The sequence below is a fragment of the Lycium ferocissimum genome, chromosome 3 (assembly GCF_029784015.1).
Source record: "Lycium ferocissimum isolate CSIRO_LF1 chromosome 3, AGI_CSIRO_Lferr_CH_V1, whole genome shotgun sequence".
NCBI classification, from domain to species: Eukaryota; Viridiplantae; Streptophyta; class Magnoliopsida; order Solanales; family Solanaceae; genus Lycium; species Lycium ferocissimum.
Window position 1 is genome coordinate 20,935,720 of NC_081344.1, and position 13,571 is coordinate 20,949,290.

At 32.7% G+C, this 13,571-nt stretch overlaps 1 protein-coding gene across 1 annotated transcript; it reads left to right on the forward strand.

Annotated features, from left to right (window-relative positions):
• Window positions 1-5,435: 5,435 nt before the first annotated feature.
• LOC132050013 (cyclin-D3-2-like) lies at window positions 5,436-8,280 on the forward strand. Its single transcript, XM_059441021.1, has 4 exons — window positions 5,436-6,069; window positions 6,601-6,802; window positions 6,957-7,087; window positions 7,744-8,280. Exons 1-4 carry the CDS (start codon window positions 5,440-5,442, stop codon window positions 8,002-8,004), a joined length of 1,224 nt encoding a protein of 407 aa, XP_059297004.1. The 5' UTR covers window positions 5,436-5,439; the 3' UTR covers window positions 8,005-8,280.
• Window positions 8,281-13,571: the final 5,291 nt, after the last annotated feature.

The window sequence follows — 13,571 nt, forward strand, 5'->3', positions numbered from 1 at the left end:
CACTTGAGGAAATCCAAACAAATAAACTAATCTTGACCTCTCAATAGTACTCCCTACGTTTCATAATAAGTGATTTTTTAGGTTTTTTTAATTTTTTCAAAATAAGTGGTGTTTTAAGATTTCAAAAAAAACTTTAGACAGATTCTTCCAGGATTACCCTTATTGAAATCGTCAAGATTCATTTACTACCTTTTTTTTCCCTAGAAAATAGTAAAACTTGATTAGGAGTAAGTTAGTAAAAACACTTCTAATTTTCCGACAATTTCTTAAAGAGTGTGCATGAGCCTAAAAAGTCACTTATTATGAAACGGAGGGAGTACTACATATTTAGCTCGACCAAATTATGTACAAGCAATCAATAAACAACTCTCACTTTACCCATGAGGAATTTAACCCCGTAATTAATTTCTTGTTTTCTTATTGATATGATAACAACAGTCTCCACGAGAACAATTTATTCAAAAGAAAAGAAGATTTGAAGCCTTTCCGGGTAGTTAATTCCTTGGATGTCATTCATGTTATAAGAGCTGTCTGCTAAAATTACTTTAGTGTTTTTTTTAGGATAAAAAAATCATTTGGGCTTAATATATAGGTAGGCCCTTAAACTTGTCAGGATATTACAGTTAGACACTCGAACTAAATCCTGTTCCAATTGAATACTCCAACTCTTTAAAAGTGTTCCAATTAGACACTTTCGGTTCATTTTTTTTTTTTAATTGTGTGTATTTTCATTCGTCCATTAGGTAGTTGAGTTAACCATATAAAATATGTCATCTCCTTTAATTGTACGTATTCGCTTCAATACGCAGTAAAATCTCAGGCATTTTCTTCTTGAGGTTGATGCATATAGTTATAGTAGATGACATATTTTACGTGATTAACTTAACTACCTAATATCCGAATAAAAACACATGCAAAAAGAATTCCAAAATTTGAACCGTAAGTGTTTAGTTGAAACACTTTATTAGGAGTTGAAGCATTCAATTGAAACATGACTTAGTTTCAAGTGTCTAAATGGAATATCCTTATAGGTTTAAGGGGCTGCCGATATGTAAGCATTTAACTATTGCTTTTTCCCTAAAAAACAAGAGACAGTATTCTCTACTAGTTGACATATCATGTCATATTAAAGCCTTATATTTAAATATAAACTCATTTAACTCATGTCTTTATACCCACTAAAATTATCCGATTAAATATATACTCTCTTCGTTTCAATTTATTTGTCTGATTTTCACTTAACGTGATGTTTAAGATGGTAAAGAAGATTTTTTAATCTTGTAATTTTAAATTAAAGATATGTACCAAAATGCCCTTTGATCTTGTGGTTTTAAACATGCTATGTGCAAAGTTGAAATTAAAGAGTTGCCAAAAAAGGAAAGAGACATTCTTTTTTAAACGGACTAAAAAAAAAAAGTAAGACAAACAAATTGAAACAAAGGAAGTACCAGATTTAAGGAGTTAATTCCTTGGATGATCATTCAAGTTATAAGAATTGCCTACTAAAATCACTTTTATTTCTAATCATTCAACAATTATTATTTTTCTCTCAAAAAATAAGAGACAAGTGAACAATGAAGTTTTATATGACTCATTTACATCTCTAGGGATAAATACCTTGAGTGAATAGGTCAAGATTTCCCTATACTATCACCATTTTGCGAGTTTTATACTTAAAGTATCGGGTGTTTTGTCACGGCCCGAACCCGACCCTGGATGTAACAGGCATCCGATGCTATGGATAACACCGGAAGCAACTTATGAATCAATATGCATCATGTTCCTTTTAATAAACCTTCATCAATTACTTCAACAAGTTATCTATAGCCAGTTAACTCATAATAACCATTATAAAATGACATCAGCGGAAGTCTAATATAAAATGCATCATCAAGAAACGTAGCAATACTCAATGAGTCAACAATGACTTCATCGACTACCCACAATAATATCGTCTACCTATGGAGCTTTTAAGATAATGAAATAAATGTCTAAATCATCGGGACGCAGCCCGGAAACTAAAATACGTAAAATGAAGATACAATGATGCCCCACGAATAAGCATGTGGGCTCACCGAAGAGTCTCAAAAGAAGCAAGTTCTCCTAAGTCGCACGTGTCTCGCGAACCTGCTCCTTTGTGTTATCTAACACACCATTAAAAACAAGAATGGTATGCCTGAGTACTGGGTACTCAGGGAATGTCTAAGGGGCAATAGTTAATAAAACCAAAGTAAGGTAGTAAATCAATAAAACGATATCAAAAGAAACAATTCGAACTCCAGAGAATAAGTAAGCCAGTAAACTAGGGAAACCACCAATAAGATTCAACATACAGGAATATATCAAGTTCCACTTATGTTACCATTCACATCATTATGTGTTTCATTTATGAACGTAAGATTTCCACAAGCTACTCACAAACAACAAAGATACGAAACAAGCCACTCATAGGCAACCAAAATAAGAAACAAGCCACTCACAGGAAATCAATCAATCGATACTCCGGGCTAGGAAATCATGGAGGCTAATCGTCCTCTGGACTAGCACAGCAATAGATGCATCGGGCTACACGCCTTGGAGGTCAATCATTCTCTAGACTGACACAACAATAATCGTATCGATACATTAGGATCCATAACAGCTAATCATCCTCTGGAGTAGCACAGCTTGCCCATACAGGCCCAAACATAAACGATTACAATCATGGCATATAATCGAATCATCAATCATGGCTTATAGCCGAATTCACTTCTCAGACCATCTTCTCACAATAGAGGTATTTCATGTCACATTCCGTTTAGAAATCATTTTCAATCATCTATTCAATTTCACAACACATTTGAAACTTCAGTCTTTTAGAAATAAATTCAATCATCCCATGACGGGCAAAACGTGTTTATTGGAAGAGTTTAATTCATTTAAGGTTCGATGCAGGCTTGACCCTACATGCGCATGACCTTGGTCAATTGTCATCTTTTAGTTCGAAAACAAGTTCAATAAAGAACAACCACCAAACTAGGGTTTTAACTTATACAAACAGTCAAGGAAGGATTCTCAAATACAAATCATGCTTTCACAATATAAACGTACTTAAAAAGTAGACATACTTGAAAAGAAGATTTTTGAAATATAGACATACCTCAAATCCCCCTCAAACGTAATTAGCAAGGTTCTACAATCACACTACAATGGTTTTAGATGAGAAAGATTAGAACTTTAATCCAATTCCACCCATCCTTTATAAAAAAACTAGGGTTTTCATGTCTAGAATGTATTCTTGAACACCTCATAAATCATTCATGGATTCTAATCCCATACTAACATACACTAGCCTAAACCTCCTCAATAACATCAGAAAGGTCAAGGATCGTACCTCTTTGAAGAAATTTCAATGTCCCTTTCTTTTTCTCTTTCTTGGATTTCAAGAATCTAGGGTTTTTGGAAGATGAACTAGTGTTAATTCTTGTTACTTTGATATAGTTTGATCATAAGATGATTAGGAACTCACCTTGTAAGTTTTGGAGAAGTTCTAGGGTTTTTTATCCTCAAAAAGTCGGCCAAGAATGAAGTGGATTTGGAAATTTCAAGAAAATCACGTTCTTATACAAATTTTTCCCGGTTGAGTATGCGGTCGTATCTCGAGTTTACGGCCGTATACGGGCCGCATTTTGAATGAAAATTCACTCCAAAAACTTTCAAAATTTGGCCAAAATGCGACCAATATGCGACGTCGCATCCTAAGTTTGCGGCGTCGCATTCTGAGTTCGCGGTCGCATCTCAGCCGGCATCCCAGACTGGCTTCAATAAAACGGCCATAACATTTTTCTCACAACTCCGTTTAAGCTCCACCTTATATCTTTGGAAAGGTATTTCAAAGATCTACAACTTTTATTAGAGGAAATTTTCCCAAATGCTCAATGGATTCTCACGAATTTGGCCTACAAGGCAGATCTACCGAAACTTAGATGAGTTTGAGAACTCTTACGAATTTCAATACTTGGTCTTGATCTTAAATCAATCATTTCCATCCAAACTCATCTTGATAGGACTTCATATGCGTAAAATGTCACATTAATTCTCATTTAATACATTTACACCTAACTCGAATTTACGGAATGTTACATGTTTACCCCCTTGATTATAGTAACTCACTTTAGATGATGATGATGATGATGATGATTATTGAAAAAAGATTGAATACGTGGCAAATATTTGGGATAACTTAATAAGAGGCGTGTGGGAGAGTTCATGGTAGTTTAAGGGGTTTTGTGAACACTAAATATGTAGGTATGAAACTTACAAACTGGTGATAATTACGGGTTTTTTTAACCTATTCGCTCTAAAACAAAAATCACGTGTACTGCCACTTGGAATTTTTTGGAAGAGCTTTTGAGTTGATGCTCACACTGTATTTCATATCCTCCCGGGGTATTTTAATGTGAACTCATGATAGTTCACGAAAATGTTGTGAACATTCAATAGTTTAGATAAGAAACTCTCGCAAAACGGTTCATTTAAGACACTTTTAATCTATTCATTCATACTTTTTCTCTTTTTAAAAAAAATTAAGAATGCTTATTTATAAGAAATACAACACATAAAATGATCCTAATGACTAAGAAAATCTCAATTCTTAATTACAGCTTCCATATACAGTCAGACCTCTCTATAACGGCACCTGCATATAACAGCACCTCGCTATAACAACCAAATTTTTTGGAACTAATTTTTTATGTTATATTTTACTTCTCTATAACAACATTCACCTATAACAGCAACGATCAACTTTATAACAGTACGCTCTTTGTAAAATTACCCCCCGTATAACAGCTATCTTCTTTTTTTGGTAATATAATAATTAACCATCTTTATAAAAATAGATTATATATGATTACCAATAATAAGTGTAGAGTTTTGACCAAATATTTGATTATTCAATACACTATTTGTGACAAAAAAAAATCATATGAATATATATCTTTTCATCATTAATCGATTTTCCTTCATTATACAAAGTGTGATTAGGCATAGAATTTGACAAATAAAAATCAAAATTAGGTTTTATGCATCTTTTTTGCCTATAACAGCAAAGTATTACTTAAATGTTAATGTTGTTATAGGTGTATAACAACCATTCTCTATAATAGCTGAAAAATTTCGGACCCAACGATACTGTTATAGAGAGAATTGACTGTAGAAAACTTTCTACATAGGCCAACTAAGAAGTTTAAAATCAAATTGTTACTAAAGATAGAAAATAATCTTCTACGTCATTTTTCTAAACTAACTAAAAAGATAATTTAGAATGGAGAAAATACTACCATTCCAATACCAAAAAAGAAAAGGAAAAGGGTAGAAAACCAAAGCACCCAAACAAAATCATAGAAATCTCCTCCTTTTGAGTCCCAACCTATCAAAGCCTATATAAGAAAGGAAAGCATGACATTAACTCTAATATACTCTCTCTCTCTCTTCCGGTTTTTGCTATTTCTTGAATCTTCCTTTCACACAATCAGACAGAGACAACATAGAGATTCATGGAAATACCCAACAAGAAGCACCCTATTGGTTTCTCTTTTGTATAAAGAGCAACCAACAATAAAATTTCATCTTTTTATCAAGAAGATGGCAATAGAACACAATGAGCATCATCAAGACCAAACCCAATCTTTCCTTTTAGATTCTCTTTATTGTGAAGAAGAGATTCTACAAAAAGAGACTTCACCACTTCCTATATCTTTACAAGATTTGTTTTGGGAAGATGAAGAACTTCTCTCTCTTTTCACAAAAGAAAAAGAAACAAATGTGATCTTTGACACTATTAAGAAAGACCCTTGTCTTTGCTTAGCTCGTAAAGAAGTTGTGGAATGGATTCTTAAAGTGAATGCTCATTATGGGTTCTCAACATTGACTGCAGTTTTAGCCATCAATTATCTTGACAGGTTTCTTTCAAGCCTTGATCATGTTAAGAAAGAGAAGCCATGGATGATTCAGCTTGCAGCTGTCACTTGTCTTTCTTTGGCTACTAAAGTTGAAGAAACTCATGTTCCCCTTCTTTTGGATTTCCAAGTACCTTCCTTTCCTTTTACTATCCCCATTTTATATATCTAGCTAATTTTCAATAACTCGAATTATCTACGAACGTCGTCGTTAAGATGTTTCGTAGTTAACAGAAATTTCTGATAATCCATCGCTAAATAGAATTAGTGACAGATTTTGTTTTTTAGCTACTTAATTGTCTCCGTCGCCAATTCTTGTTTTCTTAGTGGGCATTTGGCCATAGATTCCAAATATTTTTCAATTTATGTGGAATTTATTAAGTTGGAGTGGAAAATGCGGTAACGTTTGGTTATATTTTTTGTAAAGGAGTGAATAGAGCACTTTATTTAATAAAATTTATGAAGATGGAGTTGGAAAACAGGTTTGGGGCACTTTTCCGGATTTGAAATTCAACTCCAAATTGGTTTTTTTATTTTATAACCAAAAACTGATTTTGAAATGAAATGAAAAATTCCGGAAAAAAGTGAATAAGTCTCGTGGCGAAACGGGTCCTTAGTAGTGGGATTTTCATATAAAATTACTTTTGTGTTTGATTGTTAGGTGGAGGACGCAAAATATGTTTTTGAGGCCAAAACAATTCAAAGAATGGAGCTTTTGGTGTTGTCCTGTTTGAAGTGGAGGATGAATCCAGTGACACCAATTTCATTTTTTGATCATATAATAAGGAGGCTTGGCATTAATAACCATATTCACTGGGAATTTCTCAGGCAGTGCCAAAATCTTCTTCTCTTGGTCATGGCTGGTAATTATTGAGCAAATTGTTTTATTTCTTGTTTTTTTGTAACGGTTGTTTGGTAGAAAAGATTAGAGCTTTCGATAATAACAAGTCAATATAATGGAAGTAACAGAAGTAACAATTCTTGATTGTTTTTTGACATGTTTTGTTAATAATACAGATTGTAGATTCGTACGTTATATGCCTTCTGTGTTGGCCACCGCTATTATGCGTCATGTTATTCATCAAGTTGAGCCTTGTAATGCTGTTGACTACCAAAATCAACTTCTTAAGGTTCTCAAGATTAGCAAGGTTTGCCCTTTATAAATCTACATTCATTTATTTTGTTACTATTTTTCAGTTATAATGGTGATTTTCTTAGCAAAATGAATTTATTTAAAACATTTAATCTTATAGAAAATGAGAAGACACTTTAATGCTTTTTTTCTCTTCTAAATTTACCTTAGATGCTCTAATTAGTAGAATATTTATGATGTGAGAAGTTTAAGAGGAAAACAAAGGGCAATGTAGACGAATACTGTAATGATTTCAGACTATTAAATACTCCCTCCATCCTATTTTAACGGTTGTTTTAGCTCTTTCACACTCATTAAGAAAAATAATAAATACAAGATATAGTATACTAAATTAACTCTACCTATTAGATGATGTTTGAAAATTGAGCAGTACTAAAAAGAACCATTTTCTTTAATTTTAAGGATATAATTAGAAACAATTGTCAACTTTAATTTTCAATTCTAAAGTGATTGTAATTATTTTGGCATAAATGTTTTTGAGCTATTGTGACAATTAAAATGGGATAGAGGGAGTAGTATATGTCTTGATTGTATGTACTGGAGGTATTAATATTCTTTCAAGTTTCATCCCCTTGGTAAATACAAGAATGAAACAGCTACTATTAAATGCTTGAGTATATCGTGTGGAAATTTAACCACCATGGTACACAGGAGAAGGTGAATGATTGCTGTGAACTGATAACAGAGCTGCTGTCTATCAATTCTATTTCACACAAGTGCAAGTATGAGAGTTCAAATAGCCCAAATGGTGTTATTGATTCAATTTACAGCTCAAATGACTCGTGGAATTGTTCATCCACCTATTCACCTCATCATCATCAGTTTAAGAAAAGAAGAGTTCAAGAACAACAAATGAGATTGACATCTCTAAGCAACAGAGTTTTTGTGGATGCTGTTGGCAACCCTCGTTAATACTATTATGTTCTGTTGCATTTCAACTGAAAGAAGAAAATGAAAAGAGGAAAGAAGAGAATAGCTGGTGGTTGCAGTTGGAGGGGAAGAAAGAGAAAGGGATAGTAAAAAACAGAAGAAGCAATTAAGAATATCTGCAATCTGTTTTTTTTTTCCCATAATTCATGTCAATTCTCTCATGTCTCTTTCATGCATGCTGTTTATGGACATATCTATGTTGCTCTATCATAAATTCAAGAACATTTAATTACTCTCTCTAGGTCCGTTTGCTTGCTCCACTCCTCTACTCCTTGATAACAAAGACTAATCTCAAGTGAGTGTGTGTGTGTGTGTTATATGAGTTAATGCTCTGTATATTGGTCTGACAATGTGAAAAAATTGAACTTTTAGATTACCAGATAATTCTCCATATAACGCATGATAAACTGAAAATAGTGTGATAACATGGGGCGGAGCCAGCTAGTGGTACGGGGGTTCATCCGAACCCTCTTCGGCAAAAATTTACATTATAAATACAAGGTTAAAATAATATTTTATGTAGATATAGTATATGTTCTTGCTACTATATGTTGTTTCTTGTACTTCGATTATCTTATTTATCTGTAATAGCTACTGCTTCTTTTTCTCAGACTGCTCTATCACATGACTTTTTCGCTTTTTTTAGTTTCATTTTCATTTTGCTTTGAACTGCTTGTGCTTATCTGACCTTTTCTCGTCGTGTTTTCTCTTGAGCCAAGGGTCTTTCGGAAGCAGCCTCTCTATCTTCCGAGATAGGGGTAAGGTCTGCGTACACTTTACCCTCCCCAGACCCACATTGTGGGATTTCACTGGATATGTTGTTGTATATATAGCATATGTTGAATCCCCTTTGCATCTTGGTGTGTTTACTTTTTCATATTTGAACCCCCTTAATGAAAATCCTCGCTCCTCCATGGGGCCTATAACCAATTAAAGGTACACAAATAAAATGAATTCGTTAAACTATGGATCATTTGGTAGGATATACTAGGTAGAATAATACTGGTACTAAATTTTAGTGCAATGTTTGGTTGCAAATTTAAGTCTAATACAACTAATACTAATAGTAAAACATGCCAATATTACTTATACACCATATTCAGTATTATTATTATACATAGTAAAACATGCCGCTAACAGTACTGGTACCATTCCTATTTCAATACACCATATTCATTACTACCTAGAAATTATACAATGCATGTTATTTAATACAACAAACCAAACAATCGATAAAAACTAATGCCAGCACAACTAATCCCACCATTACCGATACACCATATTGATCAATACGTACTATTCTTATACAAATTCGTATTATACACGACTCAGAAACTAAAACAGTGGATGCAAATAAATTTCCCATATTCAAAAAGTTAGGAAATCAGATTCAGACCCACCCTGTCCCTGGATCTAGAAGCCTAATTTGATTGGTGTTTCACTAATGGGACAAGTGCATATCCCCAAAACTTATGTCAGAGAATTATTTCCAGAATGTATAAGGTTGATAGTGTGCAGGGCAGATATTTAAGGGAGGGAAGTTTTGTTTGCATATGAAGTGGAAGACAAAAGGGTTTTCTTTCTTTGTATGGAGTTTTTAAAATTTGTCGGGAGCTACTGGATACGTGTCTGCATGTATATGCCCTTATTTGTGTCGATTTTTTTTTTTAATTATTAAAGAAAATTTCAAGGGGTTTGACCTCGTTACTAGGTCACCCATCCCAAAACCTTCAAAGGGATCTCTATGATTAAATAATTGTGATAAGGAAAAAATTTAATTTATAATTTTTTTATATATAACTTAAAAAATTAAAGTTTAAATTATTCCATCAATAGTAAAGACAAAATTCTTTTATATTATCAGATAATTTGAAAATTAATTACAAGTACTTGTTTATGATGAATTACTTAATCCGATGATCACCTAGAAAAGAATGTGGTGTGATATGTTGTAACCAATCATATAATACGAAATGTAAAAGCACAATTTACAGGATTAATTAACACTCTAGATATTTGGACCAATTTACAATTATTCAAGTGAAAATTTGTGAAAGTCGAAGCTAGTACTAACAGTCTTTGAGAAAGGGAGTTCCTTGCATGCAGTTGTTTTATATATTAAAGCAAAAACAAGGTTGTTTTATATTATTAAAATTTAATCATTTGAAATTCAAAATGTAGTGATTTGATTAATTCAAATTCATGCAACATGAGCTCATTAAAGGAGATGCTTTCTGTTAAAATTATTTCACGCTCAAGGTTGGAATCCATAATCTCTAATAATATCTAAATGGTTTACTTGTTAGAGATTCCAATTAAAAAGGGAAGAAAAATTAAGCAACCTTTAGGACCATCTAACAATTGCGTACTGGACAGTAGGGCTGTACAATGAAACAACCCGCCTTGAACCGCACCCAAACCGACAAATAGGAAAAAAAAACCCGAGTAGTGGTTTGTTTGGTTTGGTTTGGTGTTGGATAAAAAACCCGATCATAATAGGTTTGGTTTAGTTTTAACTAAAAAAAGTCAAACCGAGACCAAACTGATCCGATTATATATACACAATTTATAAATATTTTTATACATATATAATTTATAAATACGTGTATAAGTTTATCACTTTAAGCATTGATTAGTCAGCTTCGTTCGTGATGCAATCCGTTTAAGAATTGGTACCACATCCGATTGTATAATTAATTCTTTTTTGGCAATTAAAAGAGACTTTTTCATTACAAATAGCTACTGTTGTCCAATGTCAAAACGCTAATATGGCGAAACGACCTAGCGTTGATCAAAACTAGCCTTTATCACATCAAAACAACTCAAACAATAAACAAAACTGGTAGACTAAGGGTAGAAAATCAGCTCATCCAATTTTTTTGTGAATGTTGTCCGCTGGGAACCTCTAACAAACACCTCTTGTATAATCCTCCTTGTAAGTATTTGTGGTGTATAATTAATTCTTAATGCTAAGTTTGAGTTATAATCTTTTTGTTCATTTAGCGATAGGCTTTTTAAGTAAATGTTTAAAAACTAACTAAAACTCATTTTACGGAACAATATTGAAGTTGTTTGTTACTACATTCTGTTTGATTGTTATAGTTATACATCACATGCATGTTCTATACTTATTTGATTCAATTGTTATGAATTTTTTATTTAATGAGTCAATGAATTCACCACACATTTTTCATTTTACATAATTAGAAATAGAAGGGTAAGATGCTTATTTTTGGTCAAGCAAATGCTATTATAAGATGCTTCGTATTGAACCAAAAAAAAAAAAAACCCGAAAAAACCCGACTAACCTGAAAAATCCGAGAAAAACCGAGAGTGAAAAACCCGACTTTTGTTGGTTTGGTTTGGTTTATCCATTTAAAAACCCGATACAATTAGTTTGGTTTAGTATTTGAAAAATCTGAACCAACCGGCCCATGTAGACCCCTCTTTGGACAAAGATGAGTTTCCTTCCTAAGTTTTCTTTTCTTTTCTTTTTATTAGAAGACAAAGGAACTCCACAAAGTATTTGTAACGAAGAGAGTCTGAGTTTTACACCTTACAATTAAATTAAGAAAAGTCTTGTCTTTTGATTGCGTGAGTTCATAACTTTACTATTCAGTATTCATCATAGGCAGAATGCATCAGGACCTACCCCCCCCCCCCCTCGGAATTTGGCGACTTTTATTTAGTGCACACCTAAACTTTACATTACACTAATTACCCCTCAACTTGATAATATGATAGGCATGATCCCCCTGGATGCTGACGACCCATGAGTGTGTGACATACACATTGCCACATGGATTTTTTTGTCCATGTGGCATTTTTAAAGAATAATATATATATATATATATATATATTCTTTACCTTTTTAAGTTCAGCAATTATTTGAATCATGTTTTTCGATCCAAATTTGTTAAAAAGAGCCCGGAACAACGATATTTTGGTTACAATTTTTTTCTTTTGGATAAAGATAATGATATTCTAATCAAGTTATTTATATATTTGTCCAGTAAAAGAAGAAATACATAGAGAACAAATAAATATTGCATCTAAAAAAGAAATAAAATAAATATTGCATCTAAAAAAGAAAAATAAAATTCCAACAAAATATTTCACAAATTTGACTCGAAAAAAGAATAATGACAATTGAATTAAATAGTTACTGCATGAAAAGAATAATACACAACTTTTTTTTTTTTTTTTTACACCATCTATACTTCATTACTTTGGCTAGACCTTCTTTTTATTAGACTAAAATAAATAGAGTTTCAACTAAGGTTTGTAGATTTGGATCCGAAAAAAATAATAATACATGTTGAAATAAAAAATCATTGTATCCAAAAAGAAAAGAAAAAAATGCAACTGGGATAAAATAAGCAATGTATATAAAGAAAAAACGAAGAGAAATACAATTGAAACAAAAGAAAATCATTATATGGATTATGTGGCAATTAATAGTTGAAAATTACCCTACTTGGAAGCTAAATTTTCGAGTTTTCATCCCTTCCACCCGCCTAAAAGAGAGTGCATTCACGCTCTTTGTCACATCAGCGTCTAGGGGGGTCGAGGCTATCATATTACCAAGTTCAGAAGAATAATTATGCCAACATAAAATTTAGATGTACACCGAATAAAACTCGACAAGTTCAGGGGTCCCAGCCTATTCTGCCTTCACCATATTATCATTACACATAGAACATCCCGAATTTGCTAGTAGTCTGCGTTTTAGACCTTACAATTAAATAAGAAGTACTACTTTATTTACTATAGTTACTAAACTATTTCTTATAACAGAAAATTTACTTAAACAAAATGTCACTTGCTACTTATGAGTGTATAACCTTTAGACAAATCATACAAGTCTCAAGTAAGTATGATTAGAAATTATAGAGTATATTTTACTTTTAATAGCCTCTTTTCGAATATAGCATTTGTTGATCTTATTGCTTCATCAAGTCTTAGGATCTTCATGTATTAAATAGATAAATACTAATTCATCACTTAATTAGGATCTTCTTGGGTCACTCAGTGCTAAAACTGTCGATAACTACTACATTGTACCCTTGGGAAATCATCAATGTGTCTTGATCACCATGGAACTGGAAGTCCAGAGGCGGAGCCAAATACAGAATGAATTTTCTTAAGACAAATACAGAATTTTGATCAAAGATACTAAGTTCGATCGTACCAGTAACTTATTTACTGGCTCCGCCCCTGACTGGAACAAGTTTTTCTGTTGAAGATCCAGTTACCATATGGAACAAAACTAGTGTACGTGGTCCTCAAAATTTCATCAGGACCCTACATTTTATATACTATCACTTAGGAAGTGCCCCAACTAGCTTACAAATTGCACACTCTCCCCGTGAGTTAAATTATTGTACTCTAAATAATTGATATTCATATATATTTTTTTTAATCTTTTACCTTTCTATTTCCATGCCATTCCTCTGGAACTCGTTTATTCATGTCCAGTTGACAAGATCGTCTAAAATATGAGAATGGAGAACATTTCGATAAGGAGCACTTTATTCTTCTTAGGCCTA

Excerpts from the sequence above, each read along its gene's own strand:
- LOC132050013 (XM_059441021.1), top strand. The coding sequence starts at position 5,440 with ATGACATTAACTCTAATATACTCTCTCTCTCTCTTCCGGTTTTTGCTA. Across the intron at positions 6,803-6,956 it reads TCTTCTCTTGGTCATGGCTG|ATTGTAGATTCGTACGTTAT; the intron begins GTAATTATTGAG and ends TTAATAATACAG. Across the intron at positions 7,088-7,743 it reads AGGTTCTCAAGATTAGCAAG|GAGAAGGTGAATGATTGCTG; the intron begins GTTTGCCCTTTA and ends CATGGTACACAG.